Raw genomic sequence first — 16,922 nt, 5'->3', positions numbered from 1 at the left:
GGTTTTGAGGGCCTTCCAACTTAGAAGTTACCCGGTGCTTTTTTTTTTTTTTTTTTTTGCCTTAACTTAACATGGCGCCCTGCACAGCTACTTCCATGCTTTGCAGGAGAGTAAATCCGCCTGCCAGCATGAAAGATGGCAACAAGGTAAGATCACCCCACCCCCCCCTTGTCTGCGCAGGCTCAGATCGCCCCGCCCCGCCCCATCCGGAAAGCTCTTCCTGGCGCCGCTCTAGCCGCCGCTCTCGGTGGGCACCGCCGCCAGCCAATCACTGGGCGTAGCGCCCTACGTCCCCTCCCCCCTGGCCTCCCGCGGATCAGCTGAGGGACCCGCGATGTCTGTTGACAGCGGCGGCGGCGGCTGAGCGGCCGGTTCCGGCATCCGCGCAGGGCGGGGGTAAGCGGGCGGCCGGCCGGGCGGGGTCCCGGCTGGGGAGGCGGCGGCCGGGCGGGCGGCGGTGCGGAGTTTACGGAGTAGTCCTTGAGCGGCGTTTCTGGGTCTCTGTAGATGTGAGTCCTATGGAGCTACGCGGGGAAGAGCAGCCGCCACCGCAGGAACCCTGGGGCAGGCTCCTTCGTCTAGGCGCCGAGGAGGGCGAACCCCAAATTCTTCTGTGGAAACGCGAGTGGACCATCGGAAGGAGGAGAGGTGCGGAAACCGGAGTGGAGTGAGGACGAGGACGAGGGCTGAAGGGGTGGACAGGGATTAAGGGTAGGGACCCAAAGGGGGGGCGGTCCCCAACTGAGAACAGGGGCTGAGGGCCTAGGGCAGGGTGGGCTTAGGTGGGGGAACCGGCCAAGGACTTGATGTGGCTGGAAAAGTAAAGGACTGGCGGGACAGAAACTACTAGAATGGGGAGGCGGGTGCTCTGTATTTTCTATTTTATCCCCCTATAATAAAATGGGCTTTCCAGTAAGACCTTCCTTATTTATTTGTTATTATTTTAGTTATTTGTTTGTCTGTGCAGTTGTTCCTCTGAATGTTTGATGGTGGGTATTGTTCAGTTCTCATTGCAACTTTATAAAGCAGATCTGTAAATATATCCTTCAGAATATGGTCTTGTACTCATGACTGTACACTTCTCTTTCTCAACGGAACGAAATTTGAAATCAATAACAAGGAAAAATAGAAAGGTGTGTAGAAATTACACACCACTGTTGATGGGTGAAAAAAATAAGCCCCAGAACTTTAGAAAATTGCTTCGAGACAAATGAGAATCAAGAATATGCTGGCAGAATAGAACCCTGCTAAGCCAGTGCTCAGAGGACAATTTAGGACAATTTATAACTGCAGGGTTTCTAATTAAAAAGAATTCAGAGTTCAGGAACTAGAATGTTTTATTTAGTGAACCTAGGAAACTGAGAATTTGAACAACGTCATACTCAAAGCCCAACATGGCTTGCTTGGGTCACCAGCATACCTTTCTATAACATTGTGTCCACCTTATTTTGCTAGAAAGGTTGATGAAATCTTATGTGAACTACTTGTAAGAAACCTAGCTTTGGGCCTGGGGAGAGCTTAGTTCAGATCTGGAGGGCCTGAGTTAGATCCCTAGCACCTATATGCCATGCTGGGTGTGGGTGCATGACTATAATCCTACTTCTGGGGAGGCAGAGACAGAAGGACCACTAAGTTGGCTGACCAACAAGTTTTGCAGAATTCTTGAGCTCTAGAGTGAGAGACCCTGTCTCAAAAAATAGGCTGGAGCTGAGCGTGGTGGCACACACCTTTAATCCCAGCACTCGGGAGGCAGAGGCAGGTGGATTACTGTGAGTTTGAGGCCAGCCTTGTCTACAAAGCAAGTCCAGGGTAGCCAAGGCTATACAGAGAAACCCTGATCTACAATATATCTTCCAGAATCTTGCAATACAGCTTCCACTGTAGCTTGACATGAAGGCTTTCCTAGAAAGCATGCTAACAGAGACAAAAGTCCCCTTCAGAGCTCAGTTGTAGAGCCAGTTGGCACAGATCTAGGCGATGATCAGCTGCATCTAAACCTGCTAGGTACCGTGTACACAGATACCCAGCAGTGCCAGCAACTCACGACCATTAGATGGTGACTGGAGCAGAATGTAACCATCTGTGCAACCTGGTTAGGGCCAGTATATTATACAAGGACTCATCCCCAAGTTCTCTGAGTCATTAGATGTCTAGAGTTGTTTTCTTACAGAAGGTTTTCTCTGATAGGAGATGAAGGGAGAGATCCTGGCATTGGCTCTTTGCTTTCCTTTCAATGAAACTTGGTGGCCCACAGGTATGCCAATATGCCAGAAGAGGGCACCAGATCTCATTGTAGATGGTTGTGAGCCACCATGTGGTTCCTAGGAACTGAACTCAGGGCCTTTGGAAGAGTAGCCAGTGCTCTTAACCTCTGAGCCCCCAGAGAAACCCTGTCTTGAAAAACAAAACAAAAAAACCTTGGTGGCCCAACAAGAGGAAAGTATTGAATTTTCTGATCCCTCCACTCAGATATAGTAACAATTTTGGAATTTTAGGGTTTTTTTTTAACACAAGAATATTATAAGAATATGTTTGCATTTTAATCTCAAGTGTGGGATATGGGGCTGCTTCAGCTTGTCCACAGCGGCTGCATAGGGTTTGCCTTGTGCAGGGCCAGATGTTGCTAGCAGCAGATCATTTCTGCAGTTGTGTGAGGTTTAGAATTACAGGGACTTTTTAAGTGTATATAAATGCTAGGGCCCAAGAGGTGGGGTAGGTTGTTGGTTGTTGGTTGGTTGCTGTTGGTCACAGTTTGTTAAGTAGTCATTTGCAAAGAAGAAATTAGATCCTGACAGTGAAGATCAAACTTGCCCCAAGGAACCCTGACACGCCCCTGATCAGCAGGAAGCAGTCTCAGGCTAATACCCCATTTCCCCTCTATTCTTTTTTCCCTCCTATCTAGTGTTAGGGGGTTGAAAGGGTAGAAGGAAAGGGGGTGGGGAAGGTGGAAGAAAGAAGAACCCACAAAGTAGCCAAAGACAGCTGCACCCCCGTAGGTCGGAGATGAAGCCAAAGCAAAACCCGATAAAGCTGACTTCACCTGGTACGTGGCCTGCTCCTTACCCTCAGGGCCTCTGCCCTTGTTTTGAGACAGTCTTAGGATATATACCCCAAGCTGGCCTTTATGTATGATTTCTCCTACCGTAACCTGTTGGGAATCTCAGTCCTGAGATTCTTGCCTAGCTTGTTCATTTTGTTTAAAGAGAGGAGCTCTAGTGATACAGTCTGTCACCATACATGATTTAAAGAAAACACTAATTTTTTTAAAATGTATTTTCCACTTTGCATTTAATAAAGATCCCTTTCTATTTTATATTTTCTTATATTTGCCCCTCTGATACTTTGCTTATTCATATTTTCTATGCCTGTCATTACTTCAGTTTTATGATTTATGAAACCCAAATTTCCAGAGAGGAAAAACTTGAGGACTAGTTTAATTTTTTTTAAATATTTATTATTATTATGTATACAGTGCTCTGCCTGCATGTACACCTGCAGGCCAGAAGAGGGCACCAGATCACATTATAGATGGCTGTGAGCCCCCATGTGGTTGCTGGGAATTGAACTCAGGACCTCTGGAAGAACAGACAGTGCTCTTAACCTCTTAGCCATCTCTCCAGCCAAAGGACTAGTTTAAAATAGTGAAAAGGCTGGGCTTGGTGGTGCACGCCTTTAATGCCAGTACTTGGAGGCAGAGGCAGGCGGATTGCTGTGAGTTTGAGACCAGCCTGGTCTACAGAGTGAGTTCAGGACAGCCAGAGCTACACAGAGAGACCCGGTCTTGAAAAACCAAAAATAAATAAATAAGTAAATAAAATAGCAAAAAGTAATTAAGCCCATTTAGTTTAGGTTTTGTTTTTCTGGGTTTTTTGTTTTGTTTTTACAATTTAGAAACTTTTCATCTGTTGAGCTGTTTGTGTGATCAAACTCATGAAGAAGCTGTTGCTATGATGGGTCTTCCAGGTGACTGGGTGCGGTGAGGTAGGGGCGTATCTCCTTCCCCTTTCCCTTAGGTTACACTTACATATTGCAGTGGTGTTTGTGTGAGGGCACAGTTGGTCACAGACTAGGAAAGCAAGGTTGTAGAACCCACAGAACCCACAGTAATGTCAGTGCCTTCTTGCCATCTGTTTCAGGTTGTGACCTCTCTTTCCCCAGCAATAAATTGGTCTCTGGAGATCACTGTAAACTTATAGTGGATGAAAAATCTGGTCAGGTGACACTGGAAGACACCAGGTAAGACATTCTTAGACTTTGCCTTTGTAAGTTAGGAAGCGGACAGTGCAGTTACATTGTGTAAACAACGGCTTCTTCCTTTTTCTCAAGTGCTGCTCAGGTTCTCTCAGAACATCAGGATGTTCATTCTCCAGTCTCCAGCATGAGATCCCGGGTGTGCTCTAGTTCCTGTGGCTCATTTTCAAACTAAATCAGATGAACCAAAATATGACTCAAAAATAAGATTTAAAACATATTGATTAGTTTTCTTTTTTCTTGTATAGAATACAGACTTTTTGGTACAATATATCCTGATTACAATTTCTTCTTCCTCTACTTCTCTCAGTTCTCCTTACCTATTTCCCATCTGGACCCACCCTTATTCTGCCTAATTAGAAAACAAACAAATAATAGTAAAATATAATAAAATAAAATACCAGCCTGGCGAGGTGGCACACACCTTTAATCCCAGCATTCAGAGAGGCAGAGGCGGGCGGATCTCTGTGAGTTTAAGGCCAGGATGGTCTACAAAGAGAGTCCAGGACAGCCAAGGCTACACAGAGAAACCCTGTCTCAAAAAACAAAAGCAAGGGGGCTGGAGAGATGGCTCAGCAGTTAAAAGCACCGACTGCTCTTCCAGAGGTCCTGAGTTCAATTCCAAGCAGCCACATGGTGGCTTACAACCATCTATAATATGATCTGATGTGCATAATAAGTAAACAAATCTTTTAAAAAAGAAAAAAGCAGGGTGTGGTGGCGCACACCTTTAATCCCAGCACTCGGGAGGCAGAGGCAGGCGGATTGCTGTGAGTTCGAGGCCAGCCTGGTCTACAAAGCGAGTCCAGGACAGCCAAGGCTACACAGAGAAACCCAGTCTCAAAAAACCAAAAAAAAAAAAGAAAAGAAAATACCAGGTGGCAGTAGCGTACTCCTTTAATCCCAGCACTCGGGAGGCAGAGGCAGGCGGATCTCTGAGTTTGAGGCCAGCCTGGTCTACAAAAGCAAGTCTAGGACAGGCAAGGATACACAGAGAAACCCTGTCTCGAAAAAAGAAAAGAAAAGAAAGGAAAAGAAAAGAAAGACAGGGTTTCTCTGTGAAGCCTTGCAGTGCTGGACTTGCTTTGTAGACCAGGCTGGCCTCAAACTCATGGAGATAACCTGCCTCTGCCTCCCGAGTGCTGGGATTACAGGCAACGAAAACTAATTTTCCATTTGTCAGCTGGAGACAGCTGTTAGGGATGGGGACATACGCTCACTTGTCCTTTCAGATCTTGTCAGGCCCTGTGAGTACGTGTGTGTATTGGTCCTCTCAGTGCCTGTCCTTTGTCCCCTCCAGCTCTTACATACTTTGCACTTCCTCTTCTTCAGGATTCCCTGACATATTAAAAAAAAAAAAAAGACTTATTTATTATGTATACAGTGGTCTATGTGCATGTACACCTGTAGTCCAGAAGAATCCATCAGATCTCTTTATAGATAGTTGTGAGCCACCATGCGATTGCTGGGAATTGAACTCAGGACCTCTGCTCTTAACCTCTGAGCCGTCTCTCCAGCCCCTCCCTGACTCTTGAGAAGGATTTGATAGAGACATCCCATTTATTCATGAAAACTTACCATTTCCCTTCCCTGTGGACATTTATCACTCTGATTTTCTTCTCACTATAAGATACACTGCAGTAGATCTCCAAACTCTCTCGAAACACCTCTTCAGAGCATGCTTGTTTCAAGTTTCGTTCCCGCAGTGTGTAGCCCTCTGGCAGCATTGAGTTGTACATCAAATAGTTAAGTTTTAGGGGGTTTGTGTTTTGGTTTTCTGATACACTATCACACTCCCCTATGGATCTCAGGGCAGCCTAAGTCATCTCCTCCTGCCATCAGTCTGAGTCCTGGGATTTCAGATGTGTTTACCTGTAGAGATCAGGCACCATCGTGGCAAGTTTTCAGGGTCAGAAGCTGGGAACAAGGTTTTCTAGGAAGAGCTAATGGTCTTTTTTTTTTTTTTTCCTGTTTTGGTAACTAGCAGATCAGATTCCTTAACCTCTTAACTCTATAGAAACTGGTGCTATTTCTAAAGCTATCTCCTTGAGTCTGTATAGCAAGTTGCCACAAACTTAGTAACTTAAGAGAATATAGACTTTACTTTTTGACAGTTGTAGAGGTCAAAATCCAGCTTAGGTCTTAGTGAGCTGATTCCTCTTAAGATAATATCTTTCCTGTCAGAGATGCTGCCTTCTGGAGCAGAGGTAGGATAGAGACGCAGGCAGTCCAGGCAGAGGTGTAAGGACATGTGGGGTTAGCTCAGGTGAAGCGTGGTAATCATAGCAGGCCATTTGGGCTTTAGCCTGAGAGCGGAGGTTCGCTTGTTGAGAAAGATATGCAAGTGGACAGTTGGAGAACGGCTGTTGCCAGGGCTGTGTCAGGACTGAGGTCTGCATACTGTTTTATCAGGGACACAGGCAGCTCTGTGTATGTTTGTCCTGCCTTTAGCTGCTGTTGGGTTGCAGTGGCAGAGCTGAGTAGTTGGAGTGAGACTTTGTGACCACAGAATTGAACTAGTGACATGTGCTTTATGGAAAATGTTTGCCGTTCCTTGACCTGAGAGAATTACTGTGCAAGTCTGAAATATAAATACCCTCCAGTGCTGGGCCTCAGGAATGAAGCTGCAGCGCCAAGGCCTGGCCCAGCTGTTGGATGTTATGTTCAGGGTACTGAGCTCTTCGGCCATCATGTACTCATCTCCTGACTTTCTAATAGGTCTCCACCAAAAAGTTCTTCCTGTCCCCACACTCGCGGCCTAGGACATGTACTGTGGCTCCCCATCCAGCAGTGTGATTTTAACTGGGTCACTGGCAGGCGGATTGCTGTGAGTTCAAGGCCAGCCTGGTCTACAAAGCGAGTCCAGGACAGCCAAGGCTACACAGAGAAACCCTGTCTCGAAAAACCAAAAAAAAAAAAAAAAAATAATAATAATAATAATAATACTGCATCTTCTGAGCACAGCAGGCATGCCGTCCATTCGAAAGCCCAAAGTTTGTTTTGCTTTTGTCCTGAATGTATCTTTTAGGAGGCTCAGTGTTCACTCAGGAATGAACTGACGGGGCATGATTGTCAAAGAAAAGGGGCAGAGCTGTCAACAGCTCAGGAAAGAGGAAACGACAGCACTGTGCTGCTTCAGGGTCAGACCCAGGATCTGCCGTGGGCATGTGAGAAAGAGCCTGTGTTGAAATGGTAGAACTGTTAAAAGCACTCTGCTCCTGCAGATGACCCGGGTTCAGTTTACCCACATGTCCATTCAATTTCAGTGCTCTCTTCTGACCTCTACAGGCACTGCATGCACACACGTGCGCGCGCACAACTTGTACACATAAAAAAAAAATAGGTCAGAAGTAAAAAGTAATCTTTACTGAAGAAGAAAAAGAGAAAACCACTCTACTAGATAGTTGGGTTTCTAGTTTGCCATGAGCGGGTAGTAACAGGCAAGCCTTTTGTCTAGAGCATTATTAGGCAGTGCTTGCATATATAGATGGTTAAATAGTTTCTTGTCCCCTCCGAGTATTTTCAAACTAGTAATGCTGAGCGGAATTCTTAATGTTGGTAAAAAAATGTTCATCTTATTTTGAGTAGGGCCACTTACAGTTCTGTGTTCTTTACAGCACCAATGGAACAGTAATCAACAAGCTGCACATTGTCAAGAAGCAGGCTCACCCGTTGCAGAGTGGGGACATCATCTATTTGGTATACAGGAAGAATGACCCAGAGCACAGTAAGAGAGGAAAAGTAACTGGTGTAGATTCTTTTCCCAGGTGTTGCACCACGAAGCTGTCCAGAAAGTGACAGTTAGGAGGTTCATGGTATAAGAACTTGGATAGGATGCTGACTCCTCAGGCTTTTCTTCAAGAAGGCTGTCAGGAGCTGTGCATCTCATAATGGCAGCCAAGGAGGAGTAAATGGGCTGGCTGGTCTGGTCTGGTCTGAGCTGAACAGTAGAATTGGAGTGTGAGAATAAAATCCAGATAGGGGCCCAGCAGCCATCAGCAGGTCTGCTCTTGGAGACTTTTCAAGAGGCAGCAAAGGTTAGACTGGGTCCAGCTCCACGGAGCTGTGATAAGGACAGGTGGAAGGCTCCCTGAAGTGTCCCTGAAGTACTTGAAGACTACCATGAAGCCATTGTTGGCAAGGAAAAGAGAAAAGAGGACATGAATATCCCTTAAGTCCTCGTAATGGGCAACACAGACGGCCTCGCGTCTTTCCCCACTAGTGGTTTACGGTTATTAGTGAAGGTGCCTTTTCACTCTTGTCTGTCTTAGGAGACCATTTTCCCCTTAGAATCATTTAAACTGGGGAGTGTTGTTACCAGATGGTAATCAGCTGGGCGTGGTGGCCCACCTTTAATCCCAGCACTCGGGAGGCAGGGGAGGATTGCTGTGAGTTTGAGGCCAGCCTGGTCTACAAAGCGAGTCTAGGACAGCCACAGCTACACAGAGAAACCCTGTCTCAAAGAAAAAAAGAAAAGAGAAAATCAAAAGGCAGGTTGTGATGTGACCAAAGGAGCAGGAGAGATGCGGTCTCACTTTCCACTGGGGCCACCACCCCCTGATTTGTTGAATTTCCTTTCAGATGTGGCATACCTCTATGAATCTTTAAGTGAAAAACCAAGCTTGACTCAAGACTCCTTTGGTGAGTGAGCATATGGCGAAGGACTCGCATTGTAGAGGTTTTGGGTTCTAAGGATGGCCCGTCAGCCCCTATGTGTCTTTCTGAGTTCTGAGTGCACTTCTTTTATTTTTGTGCCTGTAGAAGCCAATAAAGAAAATATGTTCCATGTGACCAAAGATTCCTCAGGTCCAGGGCAGGGTGATGACCCCCAGGTTCCACCAGTGTCACCCATGGCTCAGACATGCTTAGAGGAATCACAGCCATCAACATCGACATCAGACCTCTTCCCCACGGCCTCTACCTCTTCTACGGAGCCAGAGCTGACCTCTGCAGGGCAAAAGCGTTCCTCTAGCTCTGGTGAGATGGGGACCGCTGTGACAGTCACAGTTTCTGTTCCTTGAGATACAGTGTATCCATCCATCAGTAAGTGTTCTGTAGTCACTTGCACTGACATTCCATTCCCCAGAGAACAACTAAATATTAAGGACTTTGGTAACATAGTGTTATTATTTTTTGATCTAAATATGACTCATACACTATAAATATCGCTCAGTCAACGTTTACTTACCATCAGTGCTTTAGGTACATTCGAAAGGCTTTATGGCCATCACTGTTGATTACAGAGCACTCTGTCACCTACAAGGAGAGCCATGCAGCTCTGTGCGTTTGCATGTTCCAAATGGGCTCTTTCCTCTGTCACTGTGTTTTTCACGCTTTGTCTGGAGCTGTGTGTGGTTAGATCCAGTGCTACATGCCCTAGTCCTTGTGGCCTGTCCTCTTCCTCTTTCTCTTTCTTTTGTCTTTTGGTTTGATCCTCAGCAGTACACACAAATAAACACTCAAAGAAAACCTACTTCATTATTACATTTGTATTCTAGTCCATCAATCCATGCGTATAGTGAATAGTCTGATAAGGCTCTATTTACCTTCTGATAATGAGATTTCCTAAACTAGGTAATGATTCATATCCTGTGTAATTTTGTAAAGTGAAAATAATTCTATATGTTTGCTGAAGTATTTTTATACTAACAAAATAATTATAGTTAAGACTTAGTGCCTGTCAGAACAGAGATGGTACAGTAAGTGCTTTTATATGTTCAGTCTCCCCATCTGGTACCTTCCATAGAAGTGCCATTTTGTATAATCTTTGTCCTCAAATAAAAAGCTGAATGTAAAAGGCTCTGAAGATGAGAGGACTCGTAGGTCCCAGGACCAGGAGATGGCCTGCATAGTGAGAGTTTGTTCTTTCTTTAGTATATGAATTAACTTGTTCCTGAAACAATTCCCTTACCCCACCTTTTTTGCTTTAGATAGTATAAACCAGTTCTTTTTCTAAATACTAGTACTTATCATTTCAACGTTATAAAGAATATATATATTGGACTATCATACTATGAATAAGATAGAGGATAATGGCAGCCAGGTGTGGTGGCACACACCTTTAATCCCAGCACACGGGAGGCAGAGGCAGGCGGATCTCTGTGAGTTCGAGGCCAGCCTGGTCTACAAAGCAAGCCCAGGACAGCCAAGGCTACACAGAGAAACCCTGTCTTTAAAAAAAAAAAAAAATGCAGTTTCCTGACTTTTATCCAAGTATATTCCACTTGCCTGTGATGCTTAAGCTTCTGCAGGTCAGAGCTCTGTCAGTTGCTGTTACTCTCTTTACCACACTCCCCATTCCTGTCAAAAGTGTGTCTGCTTCACACCTCTTGGGGCTACTTAGGACGTAATAAGCATTTTGTGGTTGCAAGAATGTGCACTTGTACATGTTAGACCCAGGATTTAGGGACAGTCCTGTCACGGGCCTCCCTGCATGTCTTTCCATGGGAATGCACTGCTTGCCTCTAGCTGCATTAGCACAGTGATGGGCTCTCGTGCATCTAAGATACGACTCACAGGAGTATTTGTGTACAGCATGTATCATTCTTAAGATGAGGTTTCTGATCACAAACCACTTAATTTAAGTCAGTGACTCTTTCCTGACTTTATTCTGAAGCAGGTAAATCAGAAGCTTTTTGTTTGTCCCTGTCTTACTTCACAGGACCTGGGAATGCAGGCATCTCCCCGAAAGAATGTAGTTCACTTGTTGCAAATGGTGAACTCTCTAGACTTCCCCCAGTTCTCCAAGGCAAAGAAGCATCCTTTTCTTTGATGGAAACCCAAGACCATGATAAATTGGAGCCTGCCAAAAAAAAGATGAAAGGAGGTTAGAACCTTGCTGTTGTGTGCATCCTTTGGCCTCTTGTGCTCTGTGTTGTGGTGGCTGTGGCCTGCAGTGTGCTCCCACTTGTGGTCTGTGCTGTGGCGACTGTGGCCTTCAGTGTGCTCCCACCTGTGGTCTGTGCTGTGGCGGCTGTGGCCTGCAGTGTGCTCCTACCTGTGGTCTGTGCTGTGGCGGCTGTGGCCTGCAGTGTGCTCCCACCTGTGGTCTGTGCTGTGGCGGCTGTGGCCTGCAGTGTGCTCCTACCTGTGGTCTGTGCTGTGGCGGCTGTGGCCTGCAGTGTGCTCCCACCTGTGGTCTGTGCTGTGGTGGCTGTGGCCTGCAGTGTGCTCCCACTTGTGGTCTGTGCTGTGGTGGCTGTGGCCTGCAGTGTGCTCCCACTTTCTGCAGAAGTATGTGGATCTGCCTCAAGTTTAGTAACAACCTGCATTTTCTGTATGAAAGTCTAGAATTCTTTGTTTGCATAATTTAAATAGAACTGTTTGCTGCTAACTCGGTCATGCTATTGTTCTGAAAACTGCATTTTCCATCTACATAGTGGAAGGAAAGAACCAGGTAAGCCCTGCAAGTTGTCCTCTGACCTCCACATGCATCCCGGCACCCTCTCTGCAAAGAAAAAGCAAACCAATAAATTTGTTTGTTTTGAGACATAGCTCTGGCTGTCCTGCAATTCACTATGTAGGCCAAGCTGGCCTTGGACTCACAGAGATCCACCTGCTTCTGCCTCCCAAGTGTGTCGTCATGCCCAGTTTATAAACTCAACTTTTAAAAATAAAATAAAAATTGAGCCAAATACGGTGTTGCATGCCTCTAAACCGAGTCTTGAGGAAGTGACATCCGGTGGACCAGATCTTTAAGGTGACCTCGGCTATATACTGAGTTTGAAACTAAGCAGGGCAGATGAGAAAATCCCACAAAACAACAATAATAGTAGTTTGTGTATGTGTGTGTATATATCTAATGGGAGAGAGAACTGTCTGCTTTGCTTTGCTTTGCTTTGCTTTGCTTTGCTTTTTGTTTTTTGGGGACAGTGTTTACCTTTATAATCCTGGCTGTCCTGGAACTCACTTTGTAGTCCACGCTAGCCTCAAACTCAGAGATCTGCCTATCTCTTTCTTCCGAGTGCTGGGATTAAAGACATGCACCACCACCAAAGGGCAGAAGAACATTTCAAAGCTGCCAGTGCCACCTTAGAGTTTCATTTCCAGCACTTTCCTTTCTGTGTGGAGTCATATTTTACTTGTTTAAACAAAAATGACAAAATACAAAAATACTATACAACTGACTCTCCCTCTCCCACTTGTTACCTTTATGTCTTAGATACACATCCTGAGTATCTTTTTCTTGCTTTTGGGCCAGAAACTTTTCTTCTAAACTAGCATTTAGGCACAAAGGAAAATGTGAATTATTTGAGACATTTCTTAAAAATAGTGCTTATAGCCAAGAAGGATGGCACATGCCTTGAATTCCAGCACACAGAAGGATAAGGCGAGCAGATCTCTGAGTTTGAGGGCAGTCTGGTCTATACAGTGAATTCCTGGACAGCCAGGGCTACATAGTGAGACCTGGTCTGAAAAACAACAAGAAAATTATTTTTAAGTGGCTTTATTTCTTCTGCTGTTGGTGGACAATAGATATGTGAGGATCTCTGTGTCTTTAGGTTAAGTGGATGTGACTATTGGGACTTGTCCTTTGTCTTATAGATGGGGAGCTTGATTTGAACCTCCAGTTATTGGTTGCAGACCAGTGTGGAAATGCGCAGAGCTCACAGGAGGATGTCAGGGTTGCCTCTGTGAAGCCAGACAAGATGGAGGAGACACTAACCTGCATCATCTGTCAGGACCTTCTGCATGACTGTGTGAGGTGCGCTGCCTCACACCCCACGGTGGCTTCAGCAGCGCTGGCTCTGGAGAAGAGTGGGGCGTGCCCATAGATTAAACACACTTTGCTATTCTTTGCCCCAGAATCTGCTCGGGTTTCCGTTTTCCTTTTACTTGTGGTGTCAATAAGGAAAAATTCTCAAACCTGGAGACCAGGGCCATGGAATCCATGAGATAGGATCAATATTGGATTTGACTGACACCAGCCAGTCAAACCTGGTGTTTGCCTTGTAGGTGGACCATGTGAAGTGTACTGAGTTGTAAACATTCCCTGGCTAAGGACATAATACTTAAAATAGATGAAGTTCCCGGGAGTATCTTTGGGAGAAACTTCTCGGGGCTAAACTTTCAGCCCACAAACACTTGGTGTCTCTGTTGTTTATGTTCCTGAAATTATGGTTTGGTCTTTGCTACTCCAGAAAACAGGTTTTATAGCTCTTGCTTTTTAAAAAAAAAACTAACATTGAGCTTAAGTATTTTTCAGGTTAGATGATAGGATTCCCCACAGTTGGCTTATGGTTGGAGGCCAGCTTTCTGTTTGGGTAGGTCTGCCGCCAGGTTTGAGTGTCGTGGCAGATCTTTGGAAGAGTTTGTCAGGAAATGTGTTCTTTGTTCCCTTGTGTTCTGACAGTCTGCAGCCTTGTATGCACACATTTTGTGCGGCTTGCTACTCTGGATGGATGGAACGTTCGTCTCTGTGCCCTACCTGCCGATGCCCAGTGGAGCGCATCTGCAAGAACCACATCCTGAACAACCTTGTGGAAGCATACCTCACCCAGCACCCAGGTCAGCTCCACTGACTCTTCCCTTTTAGGGGCCTGGGGCTGCGAGCTCTGCTCTGGGCAGTCCAGACGATCCCCCAAGTCCTGTTTCCCTCGCCAGAGACTGTTGCTGTGCCATTTCCTTCTAGATAAGAGTCGCAGCGAAGAAGATGTGAGAAGTATGGATGCAAGGAATAAAATCACTCAAGATATGCTGCAACCCAAAGTTAGGAGGTCTTTCTCTGATGAAGAGGGCAGCTCAGAAGACCTGCTAGAACTGTCGGATGTTGATAGCGAATCCTCAGACATCAGGTTAGATCTGTGCCTGGGGATGAGAAGTAGTGGGTGCATAGTGTAGGGCTTCAGTAAGTCAGTTAATATTTTTAGCTTGTTTCCTCAAACTTGAGTATGGCTAGAACTGGATGGACTCTGAGCAGCAGTGAATAACTTAAAAGCCTCACATAGACTAAGTTAAGTGGCAAATTAATTTTGAGACAGGGTCGGTCTCTAGGTACTCGCTGCTATCTTGGAACTCACTTTGTAGACCAGGCTGGCCTTGAACTCAGAGATGTGCCTACTGCCTCTTGAGTGGTGGAATTAAAGGCATGTGCCATCATCTAATGTATACAGTGTTCTGTCTGCATACACACCTGCAGGCCAGAAGAGGGCACCAGATCTCATTTTAGGTGGTTGTGAGCCACTATGTGGTTGCTGGGAATTGAACTCAGGACCTTTGGAAGAACAGCCGGTGCTCCTAACCTCTGAGCCATCTCTCCAGCCATACTCAAAAATACTTTAGGGGCTGGAGAGATGGCTCAGAGGTTAAGAGCACTGACTGTTCTTCCAGAGGTTCTGAGTTCAATTCCCAGCACCCACATGGTGGCTCACAAACATCTATAATGTGATCTGACACCCTATTCTGGCCTGCAGGTGTACAGGCAGGCAGAACACTGTATACATAATAATAAATAAATAAATCTTTAAAAAAAAATACTTTAAAAGGTCTGGGAGTGTAGTTCAGCAGTGGAGTATGTGCCTGGCATGTGAGAGTTCTCAGGTCAGTCTGCTGACACCTGTAGTTCAACTCACTAGGACCTTCTTGCCTCAGTCTCACCAGTACAGGGATCACAGCTGTGCTCTGATTCTAACAAGGCAAGAAAATACATGTATTGAGTGAACTAGCAGTTCTTTCAGGGTAGTTTTCCTCTCATGAGCCTGGGTTTTCTTGGCCTTGGAATCTATGAGCCCATGTTGTACTGAGCAGGACTCAGGGTTCCAGGGTAGAGTGTGCTGAAGCATGGGGTCTGAGGGCTTGAGCAGGGAAGGTAGGTGAGCACAGAGCAGCTCTCTGGTGGGGGGTGCTGTCCTCACTTTCACTCCTGTTCCAGGTGGGTTATGGGTGGTGGCGGAGCCAGGCAGAAGTGAGGGCTGGGCTCCTTTCTTCACACTGGAGTGGCGTGAAGATGAGTAGAGATGGAGCAGCGGCCTTGAGGGGTAGAGACCCAGCCGCAGGAGCTGGGGGATGGTGGTGTGACAGTGGCGTCTGCCTGGAGCCTCCTCCTTTGTGACTTTAACTCTGCTGCTTCTTTTCACAGTCAGCCATATATTGTGTGCAGACAGTGTCCTGAATACAGAAGGCAGGCAGTGCAGTCTCTTCCTTGCCCAGTCCCAGCCAGTGAGCTGGGAGCTACACAGGCCTTTGGTGGGGAAGCAGCATCAACATCTGCCAGCTTGCCAGCAGGTAAAACAGTGGTACCGAACCCTGAGCCACGAACTCCTCCTTCCATTATGATTTTTGTTCTAGTTAATTTTTTTGGCAGGGGCAGGGGGTTTGAAACAGAGTTTTTCTGGGTAACAGTGTCCTGGGCTTGCTTATATAGACCAGGCTGGCTTCGAACTCACAGAGATCTGCCTGCCTCTGCCTCACCATGCCTGGCTTGTTATAGTTTCCTATGGTGTGATTCCTCTATGATGTCTGTCCTGCCGTTTAGACCCTGGCTTCAGCTATTCCCTTGCCTCTCATAGCCTCTTGCTTGGCATAACCAGTATTGATAAGAAATTGGGAGAGCTGGGAAGAGATAGGAGGATCTCTGTGAATTTGAGGCTAGCCTTGTCTTCATATTGAGTTCTAGAATAGCCAGGCCTAAACAGAGAGGAGAAAGGGAGAAAATAAATAAATAAATAAGTAAGTAAGTAAATAAATAAATAAATAAATAGGGTGAATATTTATTTGGCGGTTTCCCCTTTTGGACACACATGGTAATTAACAGTCCTGGTTTTAACTTTGGTCTTTCTCCACCTTGCTGCTTCAGGGAGTTTGCTTAGTGGGGTTTGCCCACTGTATTCTATATCTGTTACCCAAATTAGAGATTGGCTTTTTTCTAGCAGTGAGCTGAATTCCCATAGTCTTGTCTCCATCTCCATAGAGTTGCCCTCTAAACAGCCTCCTATCAGTTGTGTATTTCCAAGAGATAGGTCCCTAGATGCACTGAGAATAGCAAAAGAGGGGCTGAGATACAGCTCACCTCTAGAGGGCATCTTAGTCTCTTCAAGGCTTAGGGTTCCACTCTGACTTGAAAGGAAAACAGCGTAGAGGAGGGAAAGGGAAGAAGAGAGCACTCCACTTGCTTGTGGCGTGCAGTTCTTAGCTCTGGGGACTGGAGCCTAGTAACTGGAAGTGGCTACAGAGAGCGCAGCCATGTTCTCGACCTGGGGCTGGCTACTCTAGTTCTAGCTCTCCCTGTCTGCTAGTGGCACTTTAAAAATTGTAGGTTTGACAGTTTCTCTTTAACCTGGCTAGTACCCAATTAATTGAGGCTCAGCTAGCACCCAAATAATTGAGACTGGACTACTGTATTGTTTAAGAAGCTCAGAGGAGGGGCTGGAGAGGTGGCTCAGAGGTTAAAGACACTGACTGCTTTTCCAGAGGTCCTGAGTTCAATTCCCAGCAACCATCTATAATGTGATCTGGTGCCCTCTTGTGGCCTGTAGGTATATGTGCAGGCAGAGCACTGGAAACAGACAGACAGACAGACAGACAGACAGACAGGACATCTATGTTGGGCTAATATCTACTTATAAGTGAGTATACACCATTCCTGTCTTTCTGGGTCTGGGTGACCTCAGGATGATTTCTTTCCTGGTTCCATCCATTTTCCTACAAATTTCAAGATTTCCTTGTTTGTAATA

The 16,922-nt window shown here is 45.9% G+C and overlaps 1 protein-coding gene across 3 annotated transcripts in view; it reads left to right on the top strand.

The window, feature by feature from the left end:
• The first annotated feature begins 237 nt into the window (after nucleotides 1–237).
• The window catches only part of CHFR (checkpoint with forkhead and ring finger domains), a 31,816-nt gene continuing 15,131 nt past the window's right edge, over nucleotides 238–16,922 (top strand). For 2 of the 3 annotated variants that reach the window (XM_084764325.1, XM_084764324.1), the window contains exons 1-11: nucleotides 238–396; nucleotides 508–648; nucleotides 4,137–4,236; nucleotides 7,869–7,978; nucleotides 8,833–8,892; nucleotides 9,013–9,228; nucleotides 10,913–11,077; nucleotides 12,796–12,955; nucleotides 13,604–13,758; nucleotides 13,883–14,045; nucleotides 15,329–15,474. In XM_084764325.1, the coding sequence (XP_084620451.1) occupies nucleotides 519–648; nucleotides 4,137–4,236; nucleotides 7,869–7,978; nucleotides 8,833–8,892; nucleotides 9,013–9,228; nucleotides 10,913–11,077; nucleotides 12,796–12,955; nucleotides 13,604–13,758; nucleotides 13,883–14,045; nucleotides 15,329–15,474 (1,405 nt within the window). In that variant the 5' untranslated portion in view covers nucleotides 238–396; nucleotides 508–518. The remainder of the gene's footprint in view (nucleotides 397–507; nucleotides 649–4,136; nucleotides 4,237–7,868; nucleotides 7,979–8,832; nucleotides 8,893–9,012; nucleotides 9,229–10,912; nucleotides 11,078–12,795; nucleotides 12,956–13,603; nucleotides 13,759–13,882; nucleotides 14,046–15,328; nucleotides 15,475–16,922) is intronic. The other variant, XM_084764326.1, reaches the window with a different exon arrangement.

The sequence above is a fragment of the Acomys minous genome, assembly GCF_964271855.1.
Source record: "Acomys minous genome assembly, chromosome: 16".
Taxonomy (NCBI): Eukaryota; Metazoa; Chordata; class Mammalia; order Rodentia; family Muridae; genus Acomys; species Acomys minous.
The sequence above is the reverse complement of the archived record's forward strand: the minus strand, read 5'-3'. Positions and strand labels throughout refer to the sequence as shown.